This window comes from Passer montanus, unplaced genomic scaffold (assembly GCF_014805655.1).
Source record: "Passer montanus isolate IOZ18808 unplaced genomic scaffold, ASM1480565v1 scaffold10, whole genome shotgun sequence".
NCBI lineage: Eukaryota > Metazoa > Chordata > Aves > Passeriformes > Passeridae > Passer > Passer montanus.
In genome coordinates, this window is record NW_024356505.1 from 566,178 (window position 1) to 590,756 (window position 24,579).

General features: G+C 41.9%; 2 protein-coding genes across 9 annotated transcripts in view; one reads left to right on the forward strand and one right to left on the reverse strand.

The window, feature by feature from the left end:
- Positions 1-1,652: 1,652 nt before the first annotated feature.
- On the forward strand, positions 1,653-5,226 carry CCR9 (C-C motif chemokine receptor 9). The gene is made up of 2 exons (XM_039709918.1): positions 1,653-2,320; positions 2,801-5,226. Exons 1-2 carry the CDS (start codon positions 2,303-2,305, stop codon positions 3,959-3,961), a joined length of 1,179 nt encoding a protein of 392 aa, XP_039565852.1. The 5' UTR covers positions 1,653-2,302; the 3' UTR covers positions 3,962-5,226.
- Positions 5,227-6,685: 1,459 nt separating this feature from the next.
- Positions 6,686-24,579, reverse strand: part of FYCO1 (FYVE and coiled-coil domain autophagy adaptor 1) — a 45,799-nt gene continuing 27,905 nt past the window's right edge. For 5 of the 8 annotated variants that reach the window (XM_039712160.1, XM_039712200.1, XM_039712169.1 and 2 more), the window contains exons 15-20: positions 16,987-17,070; positions 14,905-14,964; positions 14,155-14,250; positions 12,301-12,511; positions 10,938-11,047; positions 6,686-10,510 (exon numbers count right to left, since the gene is read on the reverse strand). In XM_039712160.1, the coding sequence (XP_039568094.1) occupies positions 10,435-10,510; positions 10,938-11,047; positions 12,301-12,511; positions 14,155-14,250; positions 14,905-14,964; positions 16,987-17,070 (637 nt within the window). In that variant the 3' untranslated portion in view covers positions 6,686-10,434. The remainder of the gene's footprint in view (positions 10,511-10,937; positions 11,048-12,300; positions 12,512-14,154; positions 14,251-14,904; positions 14,965-16,986; positions 17,071-24,579) is intronic. The other 3 variants (XM_039712206.1, XM_039712215.1, XM_039712223.1) reach the window with 3 other exon arrangements.

Below are 24,579 nucleotides of genomic sequence, written 5' to 3' on the forward strand. Positions count from 1 at the left end.
GGTGCCAAGTAACAGCAGAGCCCAACCCAAAACCTAGCCAGAATCACTGTTTTCTCCATAACTGGAACCAAGTCTGAACTGTGATTTAGAAATTTCCTTGAAGTCTGAGTCAAACTAGCATTGGTCACAACTGAACACCATGATTAAAGCAAAACCCCCTGGTGCTCAGACTTCCTGCAGAGAGGGGAACTTTAATCAGCATCATTTGCATGCCAGCTTACCAGAAAGAAGACATAACATGTGCAAGTTCATACTTTTATTAACCACTTCTCACTGCCTTTTCAAAGTCTTCCCTGCCACACTCTTCTGGATGGTTGTCACATGAAGATGTGCCACCAGTAGGGACTTCATGAGAGTGCCTGCCATCCTGCCCTGGGTCTCCACACTTTCTGCAGCAGGAGTAGCCTGGCCTTTCCTCCTGAAGGTGGTATTCTTTTGGTTTGCTTCCTTCTGCTGCTGTTTGCAAAGCACCTGGTGTTGCAGGTCATGAGACAGATCCTGTGATCTTGACTCCTGCCTGCTGGCAGCCTTGGCAGGCAGCAGTGGGAAGCTGTGACCTTGGGTCAGTCTGGAGAGGGCAGGACGAGACCTGGCTCCTCATACCTGTCCCAGCCCCTCAAAAAGACAGAGGAATTCAGTTCTTGTTCAATGGTACTTTTTCTCCCCAGTGAAAGCGTTTTGCAGCAGGACTCAGCCTAAGAGCAACGTCTGATTTGCTCTGTGCTGGATGATGTACATAAGCAGAAAATTGATGGTATGAGACATTGTCCTTTTGGTATCAAAAGAGCTTACCAGGAAAAAAAGACCCCAAAATAAAAAGAAAAGAAAGAGAAGATTACCTCATGTGTTTGAGCCGCCTAAAACATGAAAACCGCAGAGTAAGCAGTCTGTGACAGGTCTAATCAGGCTGAGGGCCCAAGAGCACACACTCAGCTCAGCCTACAAAAAGGTTAATTGTAGGTGTAAAGAGCAAACATCACATGCAGAGTGACTCCTGGCTGCCACATCCAGGCTGGCCCCCCTGCAGCAACTGTCCCCTCACTCCTCCACTATTCATGTCTCTCTTTCCCATGGGCAGCCTCCATGTAAAAGGAACTAAACTACAAATCACTTTTTTTTTTTTTCCCCACCAAACTGACACAGTTACAATGATCTTTTTGTTTGCAATTTCAGGTAGGTCTGACAGCTAGAAAAAAATAAATAAAAAGCTCCCTGGGGATACACAGCTCTGCACTCTTCACCAGATGCTTCAATGACATGTTAGAAGTGAGTTCTGGGGAGAAATCAGGAGTTCACTGACTGCTGCCAGCCACAGCCACAGGTGCTTTTAGTCAGCCCACAACGAGAGGGAAGTCAGAGCATGAACATGGGCCATTTCCCCATGGAGGAAGTTTGGCTCCATCCGCTTCTCCTGTGGTTTCTGCAAGGTGACCTCTCAGTTACACGAGCTGCTTTTGAAGGGGTCTGGAGGAAAGGTCTGTGCTAGTTGAAGGTCCCCAGTAGCACTGACTCACCTTGTGTTGTCACCAGGCTTCATCCCCAGGCATTATTCTGGACAAGCTGGTGCAGAACATGTGGAATACTTAGGTGCATTTTCCTTGCATCGAGCCCTCCGGCTCAGCTACCTTTTGTGATGGTGAGCTGACTAGAAAAGCAATCTACAGCAGAAAAATCCCAATATTTTTTTGTTTACTGGGGCTTAATGATCAGCTTTGCAAGCCAACAGCAATGAGCACTGTGCCTAAACTCACAGATAAGAAAGAGAAGTTGCAGGTAGAGATTAATCACTTGCTGCAGAGGATGCAAATAATTAAGATTGCAAAGTACTAGTAAAGCCAGGTACTTTTCCTTCTTAGTTGCTAGATAATTTAAGAGGAAAATTTCATTTTTTCTCATGAATCTTCTGCAAGATACAGTACTTTTAGATTACTTTTTACGTGTGCACACTGGGGAGCCTAGAGGTTGTTAAAAATGAGATTGCAGTGACTGTAGTGCATCTAAGGACTTAATCAGCACAGTGACATAGAGAAGCTGGAGACCTAATGTAGGCTAAATGTAAATTTGTAAAATGAAAATAAGTAAATAATTCAAATCAGCGATATCAATTTCTGTGTGGTTTGTTCATCTTCCGGCCAGACTTGTTTCAAAGAGTTGAGGTTTTTATTAAAGGTAGAAGAAGAAGAAGTATAAGGAAGAGAGTCACAGTCCTGCTTCAGAGTTGTTTCAAATCAGTTGTTTTCCCCCATCTTTCCTCTCCAGAATACGGAGCTTCTTTCAGGACTGAGGAGTGATCTGGCTGAAGATGGCAGCTGCAGATGTTGTGAGTATAGAGCTATGTCACTGTTCATCCCCTTTTCCTTCCCCCCCGCTCTTTGTCTCTGTCAGTTTTCTGCGTCTTTTGAGCCACTGGTCCATCCCAATGTAGCAGGAACACAAAGACTTCTTCACCTCTTTCCAAGCTGGGCATTTTGCCTTTTATTATATGTTTGAAGCCAAGGAAACTATGGTTTGAATTATCTGACAGACATAATGCTTTCACCACCTGCCATTTTAATAACTGAAGTTGGCTGGATGTCATGAACTGCTCTTTTGTGAGTTTTTCACTCAATGGGTCATTTTTATAAATCTCTTCTGTGCTGCACGCTCCAAGCAGTCGGAAATGACCTGTTTCACTGGTATTCTTTGTACTTTCTCATTTAAATGGAATACATTAAGCATCTTCAATTGCATCTGGTGGAGAGGGTAAAATGTATGCTTTACTGAGCTTCTCAACACAAATTTACTAGATGTCCTGTTGCAGGTCACACATCCTGGCAAGAGTAGCCTGGATTACTACAGGAATGACAGCATGGTGCTGTCCCTGTGTGAGAACCCAGTGAACAGAACAGACTTCATGTGTGACAAGAGGCAGGTCAGGCAGTTTGCTCAAGCCTTTCTGCCAGTGTTTTTCTGGCTCATCTTCGCTGTGGGCACAGTGGGCAACACCTTGGTCGTGCTTGTCTATTGCAAATACCACTTCAGGAGGAGCATGATGGATCTGTACCTGTTGCACCTGGCCATCGCCGACCTCCTGCTCCTTTTCACCTTCCCCTTCTGGGCCAAGGCTGCTTCCGATGGATGGATCTTTAAGGACTTCATGTGCAAAGTTGTCAACAGCATGTATAAGATCAACTTCTATGGCTGCAGCTTGCTTCTAACCTGCATCAGCTTTGACAGGTACATCACTGTAGTCCAAGCTATGAAAGCTAAAACTTGTAGGCGAAGGTGGCTCCTGCGCAGCAGGCTCATGTGCCTGGCTGTCTGGCTGACATCTGTGAGCCTGTGCATCCCAGAACTCATTTACAGCCAGAGCACACAGGTGGGTGACGTAACAGTTTGCAAAATTATGTACCCACCAAATGTCAGTGTGATCTTCAGAGTTATGGTCCTGGCCTTGAAAGTAATCATAGGATTCTTCCTTCCGCTCATCGTCATGGTGATTTGTTATGCCCTTATCATCAACACCCTCCTACAAGCCAAAAGATTTCAAAAGCAGAAGTCACTGAAGATCATCACCATGATTCTCACTGCTTTCCTCCTCTCTCAGTTCCCATACAATATTGTTTTGCTGGTCAAAGCCATCAACACCTACACGGGAGTGGTGCACAGTTGTCAGACTGCCAACCAGCTGGACATAGGGCTGCAGGTCACCCAGGTCATCGCCTTCCTCCACAGCTGCCTCAACCCCTTCCTCTATGTCTTTGCTGGTGAGCGGTTCAGGATGGCGCTGGGCAGGATGATGCAAAGCTGTGGCTGCTGCTGGAGCAGGGGCCAGGAACCCTCCTCTGCCTGTGACAGCCAGGAGCACAGCTCAAACTGGTCCTTTGCCATGCTGGGGGGGCGGCGGGTCAGGAACTCCCTGATCCTCAACACTCACTGGACCTCCTCTGTTATGTCCCCTCCTTGCAAAGTCATCCTGTAAGTCAGTCCTCACCTTCTCCTCTCCAGAGAAGCACCAAGCTCTTTGGAAACCATTTGTATACCCCAAAGATTATCCCAGAGGGGCAGAAAGGGTTGGGGGCCTGCCCTTGACATGTAGGACCCAACTGAGGATTGCTGGCTGAGAGAACAAGAAACCTTTGGCAGATGGGAGCAAAATGGAACCATACTTGCTATAAACAGAACTGATAGATGTCAAAAACTGTCTTTGTGACAGCTGGCCCGTCTGCAGCTCAGACCACAACCTGAAATAACAAGTCTCACAGCAGGTGATAATCCCAGCTATGGCAGCAACAGAGGAAGATGAAGCATTCTGTCCATAGGAAGCAGCAGGAGGGGGATCAGCCATCATTTGCTGTCACACCAGGTTCCCCTACGAATGTGGCCTGACTTGGGAGCCCTGCCAGATTCCTCCACCAGATCCCATCCCATGTAAAGGAGAATGGCCTTTAGCTCTGACACTGGTTTGTAGCAGTGAGCAAATGCTCCTCTCTGTGCCTGAGCAAATGCAACTCTGTTTGGCTGCATAGGTGTTTTTTCTTGCAAAGAAAAGCCAGTTGTTCATGTACATAAAGTGGGCATTGCAGAATGTGGTCTGTCTTTCTCCTGTATTTTAGCTGTGTGATGTCAGGTACAATGGCTCCTGTTTTGATACTGGAATCAAATCACCCCTCACAACAAAAAATGAAGGGCTTTGGAGACATTGAGTTGTCTGTCCTGGTGATATTTGTTGTGTGGTGCAAAGCTGTCATAAACCAGAACACAAAAGCCAAACCCATGGTTCAGCTGACCACTAACTTTGGAAAATATATTTAACCTAGGACCAGCAAGACAGGGAGTAATTAACTGTCAAACCTGATGAAATTTGGAATGTGGAGGCTGCCATTCCCAGAAGTGGTGTGCTCTAGTGCACCCCAAAACCTGAGCCCACAGGGCATCATTTATCTGTTCCTCCTTGCTCATCCCCTCACAGGGACATGGCCCCACCTGTCCTGCCTGACCGCAGCCTGCACCTCCCACTCTTCAATTGCAGGATGTAGTGCTCAGGAGGCTTTGTTTTAAATAATTTCATGGAACCTGGTTTGCTTTCTGGTGCTTAGCTCTTCCAGGGAAAAAGGGTTTTCATTGTGCATTTATCATTAAAGCGTGTTGATAAACAAGAGCTTTCTGCACAGTTTGGTGCTGCTTTTCTAGCTAATAGGGTATACCTAGGCAGATGGGGTTCAAGTTTCATATACATTTATTAGGATTTTTTTTTTTACCTTTTCCTTAGAAAGAAAAATGGTCAAATATGTATATAATTTTCACTGTATGTATAAGAAGGGTGTGGGGGGTTTTCGTAATTTGTGCTCAGCAAACAGAAGCCAAAATTAAATAAAGGCACTGCCACATACACCAAGGAGATGAACTGGTTATTTCTTGCCCAGACATCCTTCCCAGATTGGATCCATACACATAACCTGTTTGCAATCACAGCATTTACCCCTCTCAAAAGAGGCCAAAGGAGAACTTTGCTAAGAGGTTTTATTTCAAATATCTAACTCTCGTGGTGTGGAAGCTGCAGCTGAGAATGCCGCAGGCACCTGAGCAGGTTTAGGCTCCTGAGGTGAGGGCTGGAATGCAGTCTGGGGAGGCAGGGCAGATTTCTGGGGGCAGGGTAGGAGGGAGCACATTGGGGGCAGATGCTTCCCCACAGCAGCTCAGTGCCACTACCCCTTCCTGAGGCTGGGGGTGATAGGGCTCTTACTCAGAGGGCTCTCCTGGCCCCCAAAGAGCCCTTGAGTTATGCAAACAAGAAGTGTGCAAATCTTAGCTGTTGCAAGCTCCTCTTCCCTGCACTACAACTCACCAGCCCCAGGAACCTCAACTTCATGGCCATCTCACAGAAAGTAAAGCTTCTTCAGTCCCCAAAACACAGTGGGAAACATTCATGCTCAATCAGCAGGTGAAACTGCTGAGGGTGGTGAAACAGCAATGAATTGCAGCAGTCTGGGGTGACGGGGTTGTCCCTGGGTCGTGCACATCCTGCTCTGAGTCAGGCTGCTCCCAAAACAGAGACATCTTTATAGAAGCACCTCTTCCAGAGAGCAGGGAAGTGACAGAAAGGTGTGAACGTACGGGAATTATTACTATATTTGGACTTCAAAGCATCCCTGTGACACTTCAAGCACTAATGCAGAGGATATGACAACCTTGCAGCAGCTTCACATGGTCCTCACAGAAAAATGCTATCCTCTGTGTGAGCCAAGGCCTGTTCTTGGGGCACAGAAATATAAGGCAGAAGGAGGGTTAGGAGAGCCTTTCCCCTAGCACCAAGGGAGGGGATATTATCCAGGATGGACAAAAATGCATTACTGGAGATGGTCACAAATACTTTCAATGGCTGCAGCAGTTCCCTGCAGGGCTGAGGTACAGCAAGGTATGGTCACTTACACATGTACTGGCTATAGATAAAACTCACCCTTTGCAGGTTCCTCATACTCCAGGATTAGGCTTTGCTGGAGCTTCTCCTAGAGGGAAGCTTCTGAATGTGGAGCCAGGACTCCAGATGCCTCTGGAGATGCTCTGAACCGTCTATTGGTAATTGTAGCTTTGAAATGAGGGGATGGAACAACATAAATTTCATAAAATCCCCAAGCAGATTATACAATTATCAGATTTATCTTCCACACAATGCTATCTCTACAAGGTAAAAAAGGGACAAACATTCGCAATGATAAAGAATTTTATTCTTAAATTCCTGAGGTTAAAAAAGGGGGAAAAAAGCATCAAGAAAAACATTCCAACACAACCATTAACATTTCTGTAACTGTACAAACACTGTTATACATGATTTTTCCCATATCTGGAGCAGGAAGTTTGATGTGAACAGGGCTTGCATTTCTTTGGCAGTTAAGACCAAAAGATGCTTTTGAACAAGTTACAACCTCAGTGATTGAGCATAATTAAAACTAGAGTGCAATTTCAGTTTTAGGAAGTCAGGCTTTTGTAGTTTTGCTGTTTTTTAATATGGTACACTCTTGTGCAATACCTCTTTCATTTTTTATAAAGAAACATTGAGTAATGTTGAGTAAAGGAACACTGTCATTTTCTTGAAGAAGCTACATTCTTTTCTTTGCACAAACCTCTTTGTAATAAAAAAATCTTACCCTCTACCTCTCCTTACTCTTTCCAGCACCCAGAAAAACATCTAAATACTTATGCTAATCACAATGTATAATCTAATTGTCCTGTGAATGTGACATCTCCTTCAATTAATTTCTTGATCAATTAAAAATATTTTTCTCTTTATTGCATTCCTGCAGATAATAAAAAGCCCAATTCAGCAAATCACCTGAGCACCTACAAATAAACAGATTTTTCAGCATTGCTGGCATAGCTCACATGAACAAGAATTTTATGAATGGAAGAATGAGGTGCCTGAATGAAATAATCTCTTGCACAATTGAATAATCTCTTGCACAAGCCTGCCCTTGTGCAAAGTCCTTTATTGGAGTTTCAATGATTCCAGTAATGAACTGTCTGAGACATTTAAACAAAAGGTCTCTACTAATGTCAGGTTCTTTAGTGTCTCTGCACAGCCTCTTCCAGCAGTTATGATGGGATTACTGCTCCTGGGAAGCTTCTTTGAACAGCTGCACTCCTGTCCACTTGCACCTTACCAGCCTGATATTTCATCATTTTAAACTTTTTCTCCTTAAGGATTGTCTTTGGTCAGAAACAAACATTTTCTATTCATCTTTAAACTACAGGTTCTGACTCCCACTCTTAGGCTTCTTTCAGAGAGAGAAAAAAAAAAAAGCAATAAAATTATTCTCAAAGGGCAGGAAAACCTGAAGAAAAGGGACCATAAAGACTCAGATGCTAAATGAGAACAATGCGGTGGATTTACTCCACTTCTCCCAAACAAAGGCTTCAGCCAGTCTCAGGACTGTCTACATGAGAGACCTCCACAGAAACAACTGGCATGCTACATGGAGACAATTATTTTAAGAGCTACATGAACAGGGGCTTAAAAATATTTGCCAGAGGATAAAAAAATGTCAAGAACTGGATGTGGAGAGAAATCAAGAGGCAAGGCTGTCATATTATTTTTAGTAGAGAGACTTAAAATACTTTTTAAGAGAGATGTGATATTTTGGCTGAAGATACTTGACAGTGTCCCTTTACCTTACATTTGGCATGTTAGAAAGATATCCCTGGTATTAGGGATTCTAAGTAAAATTAGTATTCTAAGTAAACAACAGCAAAATGTTTTTAAAAACCACACCTAAAAGCTTAAAAGAAAACTGCAGCAGACTTCAGTAACAGCTCAGTGAAATTGCATAGCATATGGTACACAGTACTCCATTTTTAAGCAATAAATAATCTCTTCTTACCTAATTAAATAAAAAACATAGCTTCAGGACTGAAATATGCTGTAATTCATGAACCGATCCACGCCATTTATTGCTCACATCAATCTCTCGTCCATCTCATTTTCATGCACACAACCAGGTCAGGGCTTAACTACACTGCAGCCTTCAGGAACTTGCACCTTCCACTGACCACTCTGCCTGGCAGAGGGTTGGGAGCACACCAGCATCATGGGGAAAAAGGCAGCTGAAGGCAAGGGAATGCTATCGATGAGCCAGAGACCTAAATCCTAGGTGCTCCATGAAAAGTAGTCATCCTTTCACAATCTTTTTCAGGACCACTGTATTATAGACTGTTAACAACTGGAACAAATGATGAGCAACCTTTAGCTTTAACTGCAATTATTTTCTTTTCTATGATCAGAAATTTCCCTCTGCCTCAGCTGCTCCTGTGTAAATGTCCAACACTTGGTTTGTGATCTCCACCTTTTAAACAACGAATTCTTTGGGGTGGGAGATCCCTTATGGGTATTGGATTGGACCAGCAAAACATAAACACCAGCTGGCCTCTCCTGACCACCTTCCCTGGCTGAACTTGTTCCTCCAATTTCCTCTTCTTGCTTTTACAAGTTGGCCCCTTTTCTCCCTCCAAACCATTTGCTGCAGTTTATGCTTGCCCTTTTTTCTTCTTCCCCCTCATGCTTTATTTTCTGTCTCCCACCATGACCCCTGTATGTCAGCTACAGCTGCCACCATGTCTCTAAAGGGCTACTCACAGGTTTTGCAGTTTTCTACCAACTCCTGCACTAAAATCCTCCAGGTCTGAGGTTTCTTGGGAGAACAGTAACATGAGAAATCAGACACACCTAAATTATGAGGAGGGCTGGTTGGGAGAAAGAGCTTTTCTTCTTTCTCCTGCCAAATGTTTTGCCATGCTACTGGAAGACAGGTTTTTTTGTACAGAAAAATCCACTTTTGGGTATTTTGACAAAAAGCTGAAATTCTGTATGGAAAGCAGATGGTTTGCATAGAAATTTTGTATAAGCAAGAACCCAGTCTTCCCTTAAGAGGCAGCGCTAACAGCCCCCAAATCTGACATGGAAAGTTAGCAGTTGGATAGGGCAACTGCAAGGCTTAGGAAAGGGACAGAATGCAGTAATACCACTGGGAGGAGAGCTCACTAGGCCTGGATATGCATTCCATTTTGGATGGACGTTTTGAGACGCATTCAAACATTATTGCTGCCTTCCATGTGGTCTAGAGAGAGAGACGCAGCTGATCTCTCAGAAACTGTGCTTTCCTGTGAATGCTGATGACTAAGGTGCTAAGGCAGGAAAAAGGAATGCTCCTCTTCCCAATATCACCCTGTGAGCAGTACTTTATTCCACAGGGGACCTTCTGCCCCTGCTGCTCACCGTAGGAACTGGGTTACGTGGGCTAACGTAGAGTATGGTGAGCCAAAGTGAAAGGAGCTGCTGCTTTGTGTTTATTATTTTGTAACTGGTATTCAGTGCCAAAGCATTGGAAAAAGCCAGTTAAGACTTACCAAATCTTAGCCCAGAATGTATAAAACTCCTATGGTTTGCTGCTTATAAAACTTGGAAAAGATAAAAAATTCTAGATGGATTACAATAATTGTGAAGGCTGAAGTATTGCATAATTGCTGCTCTGACTGTAAGAGCAGTACAGCAGAACAGAGATGGTTATGTTTACATCTCAGTGAAGAGGTAAAAAATAGGCATTTTTCTTTAAATTTCCTTTTGAAGGATATTTCTGGAAGAAAAACAGCTCAATTTTCAGCAGAGAATTTCAGATTGCATTTAGATACTCCCACATTTATTTTTCTCCCCACTGAAAAAATATTGGTTATTATTGACCTGTTAAACCAAACAACATGGCTTTTCAGCAATCTGTACACAGTACAGAACCATTAGTGTTCCTGAAAAGGCTTCTGATTTTAGTGTACACATCTCTTAAGTGCATTAGAACTATTGCATAGTTTCAAAGTCTTCAAACACAGTGGTAATCAGAATGCTTACACATATACATAAATAATAGCATATCTTAAAAATTTAATTAAAAATACACAGTATAGTAAAGGCTATGGAAAATCACTTCCATCATAGATGACAGGTCGCTCAACAGCCAAGTGATAAAACACTCTTTTTGAGATAAATCTGTTAAGGAAAGAAAGAGAGCAAAAAGGTCACATTAGCTGAAGCCAACAAAGATAGGATGCCTTAAAAGGCTTTCAGTCTTTCAATTCACTGTTGCCAAAAAGTATGCCTGTGCAAGGGCCATCAGGTTTGTTGTTAAAAAGATTACAGTCCTGACTGAACTGTCTTGGAATGAGTCACCAATGACTTGCTTACTTCTGTTCACCCTCCCAGAGGTTCAGAAAGAAGAGTAGAATTTTGCTACTCTAAGAGTAGGGGTAGGAAAAAAACACCCCAAACAAGAACAAGAAGCAAAACTCAGTCTTGAAGACCTCTTGGCAAGTGAGGAAAATTTTCTTATACTTACTTCTGAATGGCAGAATAATGGTACATCTGATCAGTTCCACAGCCTGTAAAACCAAGCTTATTTCACCTTTCTAGGACCTACCTAGAGAATGTGTTGTCAAATATCAGAGTGTAGATTCCAGCGTTTCTGACTTTCACCTGTCCTCTGATAGTTTCCTTATGAGAGTTGCAGCGAGTCATAGGGATAAGAACCTGGAATTCAATAGAAATCAAAATGAAGTTTGCTATTTGCCCTATAAATTGGCATTTTCTTTCAGAAAGCCTTGATTTCAGCCACCTCGAAACTCCCAAAGTGCATCTATGCCTGTAAAACTAATTACTCTGATTAGCATTAAAAACTCCCCCAAACTAAAACCTCACAGTGATACATCTGTTCTCCTTGAATTACATATTTACATCACTAACCTATGACTATTCATCTCTGCTTTAGAGAGAGAATCAAATCCTGAACTTTTAAATGTTAATCTAAGAAACTTTAATAACTTAATCAAGTAATATATATCCAAGAGCAGGATTTAGCTAAATATATCTTTTAATATATGTTTTTATACTCCCCGTGTTACAAAATAAGCTTTCTCAGCAAATCTTAATTTTTTATCTGAGCTTAAAGCAAAAGTGTGTGTATCTGTGGTTCTATGTGTCTTGCTGTAAAACTCTAGCACAGCTGTCAGAAGAGCAGCTGACATAGATCAAGGATGACCCTATTCAACACAACGTTTTACCACAGAAATATATCAAAACAAAAACAGCATTCACTTCATTCAGCTTTCAGATTAAGAAAAAGAGATATTTTACATGGAGTTAATAACTGTTCAGTGAATTAACACACTTATTCCCCCAGTAAATCACAGCCACAGAGTTCACCCTACTCCAGTGAATTAAACCAACAGCTGCCCTGTCTTCAGCAAAACTTTGCAATTAGTTGAGTAAAACAGATTCACTTAATCTGTAATCCTCATGAAATATGGTCAGCACATATAAAACCAGGTACTTTGGGCACTGGCAAAGATATTTTGCACACCATCCAGGCATTTAAGTATATGCTTCATTGTAAGAAATGTATGTAAACCAAGAAATTAATCTGTTTCCCTGTGGCTTCCTCTCAAAAGCCTGGCAAAACCAGCCTTAAAGAGTTTACAAACTAAGTGAAATTGAGAAAAAAACATTTTGCATACATGGACATTCAGTTTTTCTTACTAATACTGGGTGAATTTCAGATGCAACCAGTAGAAGCTACAGGGCTTTTCAACTCAACTTTTGCAGGCAACATTAAAGATGTAGCTTTGCCTTTAGCAGAACTGCAGCTTAACTGAAGAAACAAATCCTTAATGCATTAGCAAGTGGCATTCTGGTGAAGACCTCCTAGCAATACTTGTCAGTTCCTGTAGGCTGGATGAGTGTGGAGCAGTACAACCTGTATGGTAGTAAGGAGACAAAGGCCTTACTTTGCACTGATCCAGCGGCGTGTCTTCGGACTCTTGGTAGACAACGCTGAAGGATATGCTTTTGGGGTCTGATGAGAAGATCCAGCTGATTGTTAGGCCCATCTCTGTAACAGTGATGGGAATGATACTGTAGGTGCTGGATTTGATGAACAGCTCTCTGTTGCTTTCTCCAAAATTCATGATCTCTTCTACTGTAAGGGGTAATTTCATCCTGTGAGGAGAAATATATGATTACTTGAAGAGCTCCAATCCACTTACTCAGACAAAACCACTAATCATTGATTTTTATTTTCCATCTATTTCAAGTAGACTCCACAGTGTATTTGGGACACGTCCACGAGATGCATGAAAATTCAGCCTCAGATGAAGGTAAAAACTACAAAAAAAGAACCTTCACTGCTCTGGCACAACTGCATTTTGTTCACCTATTTATCTCATGTCAACTGAAGAAAACCAGTGCTGGAATAAAGCTTTTTAGAGTTACTACAGATAAGAAAAGAGGGCTGCCCTCTACTGTTCTTTTTAAGCAAAAAGTAAGTGACCTGGTTTATTCACCTTCTAGTTGAATATGAAAATTTGCACAGGAAACAGGAGGCGTCAGGACTACAGAGGAGACAGGTGGGTGAAATATGAACAGCAGCTCTGTTCTGAAGTGCTTATTGCTACATGTGGGTCTTCTTTACCCAAGCAAGCTGCAAAAAACCTGACTCAAAATACTTCCAGTTAGAAAGGAAATTCTTAGCATCTAGATGATGCAGAGTCCTACAGCATTAGATGAGCTGACTTCATTCTGGTATCTGTTTAAGACTGTGATCAGTGAGGCCGTGAAGCAGGAGAACACTGGTTACTTTCTTCAGGGGAAACCTGTAATTTCTAAGATCTGTGGGATCTCACCCACATTACCCTAACTAAAACTAATCTCATCTGTCACTCTTCAGGCCACATAAACTCTTTGCAAATCAATGAGATCAGAGTAAACTACAGTCCAGTCGTGTCTCAGGTGACCTTTGATTTTAATAATCTAAATATCATTCTTGGTTTTGCCTTACAGCCCTATGATTCTAGTTACTGCTTCATTTACCTGGATCTCTGAACAGCAGCAACAAGGTTGACACATGGACTGATTTATCTACATGCAGTCACAAGTTTAAAACTTGTCCCATAACTAAGGTGAAATTTCAAAGCTAGGTTTAACGGGAGAGTGAGTAAAGGTGAATTTCTCTAAGTCATGTGCATTTCCACACATTGGATTCCATTCTTGGCTGTGCAAGTGACATGCTGTATCACTACTGCATGTAACTAGGAATTTCAGAGCAGGACACGTGCAGAGAATTGTACACACAGAGCTTGAGCTGAGGCTTAGACAAACATTTTATGCTATGGCATGTATCAACCAGAGCAGGCAAAATAGATTCTGGGAAGCCACCAATAAATAACAGATACATTAGGCCATGAATTCCCTGCCTTTGGCAAAGGTCTAACTAGAGCTGCATCCCTGACTTGCCCTTGCAGTTTCTTTCAGAGACTGTTAGAACTGCACAGCCTTTTCTCTAAACCCTCTTCATGCTGACAGCAATTCCTGCAATAAAAATAGGAAATGTTTTCTCATGTGATGTGGACCTACATCTTTCCTGCTTATTTCCCAGTTGCACTGGGACTGAAGAGAGAGGACCTGGCTCATTGCTGCTGCTCTGTGTGGTTGATTTACACCCTCTCATCCTCCTCAGACCAAATTCTACCATGGGACACAAGTGAGCAGCTTTTCCAGGAGCCTGCAAGGCTTGTGCTCAAATAGCTGGTATCTGAGCTCAGCCTTTATGCTTTCACCTATAGCAATGAAATTGTTCTGCTTACATAATTTCTCCTGACTTCAACAAGCATATCTCAGCATCTTGAGCAACTTGCCAGTCTTCAGATTCATCGAAAGTTGAAGAATTACCCGTGCTGTTTCTAGAACAAGGAAAAGAAGGAAAATCATGATTCTCTGAGTAGTATGTGATAAAATACAGTCTACATGCTTATGCCTTCCTAAAACACAAATGTTTTGATAGTCCTGATACCAAATTCTAGGATTAGTTGGCCCATTCTAGTGACAAAACTGGGCAAAACCACAGCCCCCTTCTGCTCATCACTGTGCACAAATGCAAATCTGTTTTTATACTGGTTTCATGAACTAAGCAAAATACATAAATACAGCCAGAAAATCTTTTCTGCAATCATAACATAAATTTCTTATTGAGATGATGACAGGTTTTGAATATTCTCTGGCAGGTGGGAACTTGAGGAGCAGACACAAGCAAAACAGTCTCCACTTGTCCCTTAAGTGTTTGCAAAAGGATAAGATGTCTCCCTGGATTTAATCTGTGAGGTGTTTTACAGACATATTATCTAGTTCCTTACTCTGACAATTGTACACAAAACATATTCTATTGCTGTAGAATTGCTACCATGTGTCTTCTTTTCGTACAAAAAATACTTCATGATTCGAACACAAACACACCAAAGATACTGTTACAAGATGACAAAGCAGGATGTTTCCTCCACACCATGATGTGTCCCAGAGACCAGTGAAGCAGAGGGAAGAACCTGCTATCCACTCCTTACCTCAAAAAAGGTGTATGCTCTGGGTGAACACTGGAGTAGCACCAGGTATGAATTACAGGGCTGGACACAGAGAGAAGGATGAGTTTGAGAGTCAGGGAACAAACGCTGATAGTTTCCAAGTAAATTATAGCTTCTCTCCCTGATTCTTGTTTTGTTCCTCTGCATTCCAGAAATTTGAGACAATTAAGCTGTCCCAGAAAAATGCCAGAGATTCTAATTTACAGGGAACCAGCTGGTTGGTTCCTTCCAAAAACCAGTGGACTCTAATAAAATATGTGCTTCTGAACCATCAAGTGCTGTAATGCCCCAAGAGAGCATAACTGCCACACCTGCTGTAGACCAATTCTCAAAATCAATGCACAATTTAGAATTTTCTTTGAAATCCAATGGGACATTGCTCTACAAGCAGTACTGCTGAGCAGAAGAGCATGAGAAAATATCTCCTTCAGGTGGTTACGAGCAGCATCTGAATATACTGTGTCACCAACATGCAATCACATGCCAGTTTAGTGCAGTGACATCATGGTTTGGAAACTGGACGAATTTACTGTTATGACTGCAAATTAAACTGCACCCACTGTCTATACATTTCCTGAACTCTTGATATTACTATTCTTTTATTCTTGCAGTCTCTTGAATACCTCTTGACTTCTTCAGTCACACCACTACTGTTAATACCCTAAAGTGACAGCTGGGATGTGAATGGGAGACTCAAAGCTGTAATTAAGTGCCAAAACCTGAGCTGTAACCAGATACAAGGAATGTAGGCATGGAGTACTTACTACGTGTTGTTCCATAAAGGTTAGTACAACATCTGTGTAAATACTTACTGATACGAATAATTTCTTGTTAACTATCTTTATACAACTGGATAAGAAAATTGATTCTGGAAAAAAAACCCCAAAACCACAAACTAGAAAATGAAACTATAGCTTGTAAACCTACACATACTTTGCTTGCACAGTGGGAACAGCAACCAGCTTTGTGCTGTGATCCACATAAGTCTCCCATCCCAGCAGGTTAGCTACACAACTTTAATTTCACAGCCTTGAATTCATGCAGAGCAAGAGAACTACACAATTACAGGCTTTCCAGAAGTGTCAAACTCCATTATTTACTACACAATCCCATTAGAGTTCTTGATTTAGTCCATTAATTTCATCTTTCATTAGGAAACCTGAAATATAAATTAAATCCCAGGACCAATATATTCACCACACATCTAAGGCTAAGGGAGTGTTAAGTATCCTGATTTGGGTATTTAAAAAAAAAAAGCCTATAATCACAAAGAAAATCCTCCTTCTCTTTATGATATCTCACTGAGTCTAACAGTCTAAACTAAGGTTTGGTAGGCTATAATATCAGAAACAGTATAATGATTCAACTGGAACATTTTTCCCCTGACAAGATAATTTATTCTTGCACGACCCACTCAGCCTTTGTGTTAGCACTAAGGATGTTCCTACAGTTTGCCAGGTCCCCAGATTATAAATATGCAGCCTCTGGTGTATCTATTTAAACAGTCTGTATTCTGTCACTTCTTCTTATTTTTAAAAATGAAATGAAGTGGGACAAAAAGCAGAAAGAACTGAAACATGGAAAAGACACTACAGCAAGAACAGAACAGCTCTGATTCAGCAAAGCCTCAAGACATGGATTGTTGGAAGCTGATAGAGCACTCTGAAGAGTTATTGCTTCATGCTGGTCTTGTTCTTATGCACTTCCTCAGGCACCTGCTCTTGGTCACTGTCCCTAAGGTGGATGGCCTTGTCCATTGTGCCTGTTCTTATACATGGAAAGCATTTCTTACAAATGATACTAAAAATACTGAGGCCAACATCATAAATGGCTTGGGGAGTTAAAAGTTAGAAATCACTTTTAGAATTAAAACCTGAAAAAAATGGTTCAAATCTAGATTCAGCAATTTTCTGTTCTCATAAACACCTGAGCTCTGACAGCTGTAGCTACATGCCAGTGGTGTTGGCTTCATGTGGCTGAGCAGTGAAGTCCCAGAAGCCATCTGCCTGTCAGCAGTGCAATGATTTCTGGAGAGAACTTCTGTCATCCAGGTGAGAGTCTTACCGAATTGTGTGAAAGGCAGAAACCTGAAACGGAGACTGGAGGCTGTACAGAGTCCCTAACAGCTGCTTAGCCCAGCAAACACATCTGAAAATGCAAAGAAACATCAAAGGCATTATGCTGAAGTGCACCAATGACTCCCTGGGCCTGCTGTTATCTAGCAGGTCAAACCCACCCCAGGCACCCTAACTTATTTATTAGCCTTCCTCTACAACCCAATAGAGAGCAGAAAAAATGGAAAGAGGACACTAAAGGATCAGAAGAAAGGATACCACAGACAGCCCTTCACATGGGCAAGAAAACAGGCATCATTTGGGATGGAGTGAGGGTGATACAGAGCTCAAAGAGTTTTTAACAGGGTGCAAGACAGTGTCTTGCATGAAGGTGTATGGGTGGGAAAGGGATGGAAGTGTTGAGGGCAAACCCTGACACATGTTGACATGGCAAAGCATTACACAGACAATTGCAAAACTACACAGAAAAAGATGGATGGACACGAAGATCCATCACTGTGTGCTATGGCTCAGATGCTTACTGCTATAAATGAAATCCCAGATATTTCTCAAAAAATTATCTATGACTTAGCTATGCTGCATCCTGTATGAAACAAAGAAAAACAACCAACAAACAATACAAAAGGACTCCCCTGCCTTAAAACTGGTCACACTCTATTAGGGATTACCAGGGTGCTTTCAAGTCCCCTTCCCAGCAGGAGGCAGCAAACAGAAGACTGGAAATCAACACTAAAAATACTGACAAGCTGCTGCCAGTATAGCCCAAATACTGCAGCCTGTAGATCACCAAGGCTATAGCCACCTCTGTGGGTAGCACTAGTTAAGACACCTTTGAATTTTCTTTTCACAAAGTTCTTTAGAAGCTGTTAAGGGAAACTAAGGCAAAATTATAGGAGCAATACAGCAGAAGCAGTTTCTGGCCTGAGTTTACACCAGCATCCACCAGGAGCCCCATGTCCTTCCAGCAGAGCTGCTGCCCAGCCCTCCCTGCCCAGCCTGTAGCTCCACAGGCTGGGCAGGGAGGGCTGCTCCATCCCAGAGCCTGCACGTTCCCTGCAGCCAGGATTGTTTCTGCACCCAAGGTCCTTCACAGATCTACAATCAAATGTTCTTCAGACTGACCCATCCAGGAATAAGAGTTACTCTCTCAGCCCACTCCTTATAGGGGATAAATTCACACAACCCATATGTTATCACACAGCTCAGCCACTGCTGTGTCATCCTCATACCTTATTCTGCACCTCAAAATAACTCATAAAAGCAGGTGGTTATCACAACATATTGCTCCGCTGTTTGACAGGAACAATTTGTGAATATTTAGCACCTTGCTCTCAGTTTGTTTCTTAGAGGCAGAGAAATTTCTATCACATGCAATGAAGCACAAAGGAGAACTCAGTTTTTAAAGAGCATTACACAGCCTTACATTTCTCATGTCAGTAGTGTTCTTTCAATAAATGATGCTGCAGAAGTAAGACAAATTTGGTGCTGTTTTTTTTTATATGCATTTGCAGACACCAAACTCAAGCAGTCACAGATACAAGCTCACAGCACCACAAGTCAGAGTTCCAGAAGTACTCCAGCTATGGTAGCACAGGCTGCTGCAAAGATCTGCCTGCATGGGCTCATTTCTCTCAATAGTGTTTCCCCCTCTTGCAGAACCAGGGGACCCTTGAATTGTTGTACATTAGAACTCACTGGGTGAGGCCTTTCAGGCAATCTTGAATCAGAGGTGAGTTCTGCAAATCTTATGCAGAGTAATATCTTTTAGTAGCATTAACATGGTTTTTGTAGCTCAAAAGAGAGGGCATTTAGCTTTTGGGCTGAATCTTTAAAAGCCAATAAACCTATCTTACAAAAGACTTAATTTACCAGGTAAACAGCTTGCAAAGATTACTAGTCTTGGGGCTGTTACTTTATCTGCTGGCAACAGCCCTGACTGCAGGGCTGTTGAGTTAAGGAGAGGCTTAAGGAATTAAGCCTCTCCTTAACTTGGAGAGCTGACACTGCAAAACCCCATCAACTCTCGCAAGGGAGTGTGATGGAAGGGGCTGACAGAGAATTGGTGACACCTCCCTCTGAGAGTAACACAAATGTAGTGCATTAATGAAAATCCTCCATGTTTCAGTTAGTCACTTGAAATGGGGAAAGGAAGAAGTGCTGCCATCTGATGATGTGACTGACATCTAAAGAACAAGATGAGGCTTAACTGAAACACAAGTCCTGAAGTACTCATTGAGTCTCAAATCCTGACTTTTGGGACAGGTCCAGCCCTAGCCAAACAACTCTGATGCTCAGAGTCTGCAACCCGAGCCTAAATGGTAAATTTGACAAAACAAATTTTATTTCTCTCATGGGTTTCCCCAGAAACCTCAATTCAAGCACTAAATCACTGATGTATTAGAAAGCTTAATCCTTACACTGTTTCCAGAAGCCTCTTTGTAATTGTCTTTTGAGTATGCTTTTGAGTCCCATAAATTACCATAAATCTGGTAACAGATGATGTGTTCAAATCCACCAGCTGCTGTGTTTTGGTCCTGACTGTCAAGACAATCCTCTTCAGCAAATAAATAGATTTGCCTTTGTCTGTCATGGATGCTTTACTACAACTCTCATCTGTTAGCACTTAGGATTTTGTCTGTCTCCTGGATGCATTAGGATTTAATTATCTGCTGAGTAAAAAATCTCAATATGTCTCCTTCCAGGCTGTCTTTAAAAGAAGGCAACATGGCAACTACAGATAATGCTAACTTTTATTATAACTTCTCCCTCACTCATCCCTATGAAAACAGAAATGAGAATTTTCATATTAATAAGAGTCTTCCTGCCACATATATATTTTGTTGTTTTCATCCTTGGCCTAGCAGGAAATGCACTGGTCTTTGTCGTACTAAGTTTCTACATGAAACTGAAGACACTGGCAGAAACTCACAGTACTTTTGCTGAACCTGGCTATAGATGACTGGGTTTTTCTTTGCATGCTGCCACTCTGAGCATACTCTGCTGCTCAGAAGTGGATTCCAGAGTGGATTCCAGGCACTGTGGCTTGTACACACTTCACAATTAGAATGTTAATTCTAATGTCTATCACCATTGACCAGCTTATTGCTGTTACTTTTGCCACCAAAGCACATGTGTCAAACCAAACAAATGACATGGGGCAAATTAATCTCTGTCTTGATCTGGGTGATCTCACAAGCATTTGCTGCACCACACTTTGTTTTTTGGGAGGTGTTAATTTTGATAAGGAAATATGTCAGGAAGAATACCCAAACTGTCACACAGAACTGGTTCTTGAGTGATCCAAATGACTCTTGCTTATTTTATTCCCATGCTTGCCATGATCATCCGCTACTCACTAATTATTAAAACCTTACTGTGTGCTAAAAATCTCCAAAAGAACATATCTATAAAAATATTTTCTGTAGTTGTCCTGTTTATTCTTACCCAGATACCCTATACTTTCTTCAGACTGATAAAAATCATAGACTGGAGCTTTAAATTGAACAGCAGCTTTGAATATGCAATTACCATAACAAAAGCTCTTGCTTATTTTTATGCCTGTCTTAATCCTCTACTTCTTCATGGGAATGAAAATCAGGAAGTACTAACACAAAGTTAAAAAAATCGAGATGTGCCAAATGGTAAATTACAGCTGGAGAGTGGCAAACCACCAAAGAGGAAGACTCTAAATCTTCTACTGCTTTATATAGTGCAGATGCCACAAACATGTACTCACTATAAAACTGCCTAGAAAATCTGGCAACTATTTTTCAGCTTCTTTTTTTCTGTTTGTTTTGTTTGTAAGTACTGATGTAGGGAGTCTGAGTGAAAGAGGAAATACCATTAGTAAAAATATTGTGATCAGCTTAGAACCAACTTATTTTCATCATGATACTTTTTATTGCTTCCTGCTTTTTCAGTCCAAGCTGGTAACTGAGTTAACAGTGCAGATCTTCAAAAAGTATAAAAAACCAATGAGATAAAACTCCACTTTTCATGACATAAAGGTAATTTGAACTTCCTGACTCCCAAACCTCTTGCCTGCTGGTTTTCTATGAATGGTGTTTGTTAATGAAAGCTTTTATGAGTTGTTTGAAATATATTACATCTTTTAGTTCAGCCCATTCATTTAATGAGAATTCCTGGATTTTAAACATATATACTCAATCTTCATGCTAGGTTTCATGTGTGTTGGTTTGGTTTTTTTTGATGTTTTGGGTTTTTTTTTTCCATCTAGGACAAGGTCTCTAGACAAAATCCTTTAGCATTCATCTAAAATTTTTGTGGTAAAACAGCGTTTTACCAGAGTTTATCTGCCTTTCACCTACCATCAGGTTCATGGTCTGAATGCCCCATACACATCTCTTTATCTTATAACAGAGCTCATGTTGCCAGATTACCAGGCCCCTTGTGAACACCAGGAATATCATATCACACACACATGGGCTCCAACACTGAGCAGTGTTTCTGTAGATGCAAACTCTCACACCCTGATTCTCCACACATTCTTTGCATCATGACATCTTTCCAGTCTGTTTTTCCTGGCACCTTGGTTCCCTTGTCATTAGACTGCATACTCCTTGGCTGTTTTCCAACTTTGTTCCACCAGTTCTCCCTTTCCACCTCTAGTCTTTTCACCTCCCAGTTGGAGGGAAAAAGATGTGCAGGGGGCAGAAGAGTGTGCAAAAGCGCTTGCATAAAGTAGTAGAGCAGGTGTGGACACTGGAACAGGGAAAAGAAAGAAGGGATGTTGCAGAGGAGCAAAGGGAGGACTTTACACAGCTGTGGGCTGCTTGCAATAAAGGCAGGGTTGGGTGTGGCCTAAAGGGTCAAAGTCCTTTGCATTACACCTTTGAAATGCCAATTTTAACTGCTTCAAACCATTCTTGCAAAAACCATACTCTCTGGATGTTCCTTCATTCCCTATAAATACCCAGGCCTTCCTATCAGAGCACTGCAGCTCAGAGGAACCTGACCCTTTTTGGCAGCAGTTTGCCCATCTCACCAGTTTTGCCTTTAGGAAACAGCTCCTGGGGCAACCCTTTCCTTACTCCACAATTTCTTGTTTCTCCCACAGTGAAATATCCTTAAAAACAAACCTAAAATCAATGTGGCGTGACTGCATGTGGAAAGGTGCCATCTCAACACACAGCTGCAATGCAGGCTTTGCCAGCACAGGGTGGCAAGAGGTGCTCCTGTCCCCTCTCCTTCCTGGCTGGTTCTGCACAGGGCAGGGAGTGCTTCAGACCACATTCACTTCCCCCTTTCAGCTGCACTGCACCCTGCCCAGCCACGCGAGTTGTAATTAGGTCAGCAAAGAGTGTTATGAGTCACCAAGAAAAAAAACAATCCAAACCAAGGCAACCACGATGCAGACAGGCTGAGATATTCTTTCTACCACTACCCACGTGTGAATAAACTTTGCTCCTGTACCAGGCTAGTGGATACTTTGGGGTTTTTTCACTCTTCTGCTGTCTATGATCTTGATTTTACTGCTGCAACATTTATTACAGGCATGTTATGCCTACAACACATAAAAATGGAAACGCAGTGCACTGGTTTATCCTGAGGCCCTTTGTTTTATAGAACAATATGCAAATGCACTTTAGAAATAAGAGTTCAAAAATACAACACTTCAAAAGAAAACCCACGTGCCTTGAAGTAGCAGGATGTATCACAATTGTACAATTAATCTCAGCTTCTCACATTCAAGATTTTAATCTGGTTGGTCCAAACACACGTAACAAGCCTGAAAGGATGAAGAAACTGCAGCTTAATCCTCACCTTTAGGAAATAGCTACTTCAAGATCAGCCAGAGTTATGTTGGTACAATTATCTCTCATTATTCTGCCACACACCTCTGCAGTTGATGACTAAGATGAGTTTTAATTGATTCACAACTGACCTGTACCAATAAAGGCAGACTCAAGATTTGTGTGATTAAATAATTTTGTTGTAATTGTTTCATGTCACTTCAAGGAAAGAACAACAGTGACAGGACTAAGACACCAAGTGAAAAATAGAGTAAAAGTACAGTAGGCACAAAAGGGGGGACAAATAGGAACAGGAAATGTCCCTTAAGATAATTCACTGCTTTGAGAACCAACTTGCATTTTTAGTCCAGACAGGACTCACACCTAGTATTCCAGGTGTGGTCAGTGTGAAAAACTCTGCTGTCAGCCAGAGGGAGAGATCATAAGAAACTATGTCAACAGAGCATGTCAGTTGCAGATCTTCTTCTCTTCCCTCTCCATCACTTTTAAAGCTCCACCAGCTGGTTCAAATCTCTGGCAAAACCAAAATAGCTTGGATTATTTTCAGCAGATCTCAATAAAGAAGTTTAGCCTGAAAACTGACTTATTTGTATGCCTTCCTCAGAACTGCATCTAGCAACCACAATCTTGGATCATTTGTGTGTTCCGCAGACACTATATCTAAGCAAATTCTCCTCCAAATATTCAATTTAATGCAAAGAGAACAGTATTGGAATGCCAGTGGAGACTATGTGAAGTTTCCACCTAGAAATCAGGCCACATTTAGCTGGACACTTTAGAAAGAATAAAGATTATAAGTCTCTATGAAGTTCAAGGTGGTCAGCCCAGTACAAGGAAGCAATCTGCAGCAATCAAATCAGTAGCTCAGAAAGTCACTGAACTGCAGGTCCTTGAACTGTGGGAGAAAACACTGTGGAAAGTTTTCAGAACATCTCTCAAGGGCTGCTGTCAAAGATAGGACAGAGGGTCAGCAGACAATAAATACACTGGCTCTGGCACATTTACTCACAAACAACCCAAGTATCTCATGCTGCACTTCCTGTTCCTTCCTGTGCTAAGTGACACTCAAACTTTGGGTACACAAGCTTTGAGCACACATGTACGCCTCACCACAGAAACAAGTGAGAAGACCTGTGTGCTGTCACAATCAGTACTGAGCCCTGCTGTTTTTCTTTAACACCACCACAGGCACCGCACCATCATCTGACCCACGTATCAGTTTCTAGATCTCACTCATAACACAAACCCACAATCAACAAGTCATCTGCAATGCAAGAAGGCCATTTTCCTCTCCAGTGCTCAGGCTACTAAGCCTGAGCTTTCCAAACATTACAGGTGTCATGGGAAAGGGCAGGTGTCATTTGTGTTCTCTGCAAAGAATGTCTCAAGTTCAAAGTACAGCCCCAGTAGGACTCACCCACCTGCTACTGAAAGTGCTAACAAAAAGGAACAGAGGGTAAAGCACTATTTCCTGGCTCTCCTGCTTATAATCTGACAACAAGGGAAGCTGGACAACCTTCAAAAGTTTACATGGTGTAAGTAAGTTGTTCCATGGGTGCTCTTCAACAATAGTATCCTCTTGTTAGTGGCAATCCTTCCTTCCTGCCTGAATACTTTGTCAGACAAGATTAATTTAGACCAATCTTGAATTAAAACAAATGGTGACCCGCACTTATTTCTCATCTCCTTGTTGCTTTCTCCAGAGCTAACCCACCTGTAATATACCTCCCGCAGATAGCATGAATTAAAAGAAGTAGTACTTTTAAAAGCTTCACTTTTTTCTTCATAAAACAAACAAACAAAAATTC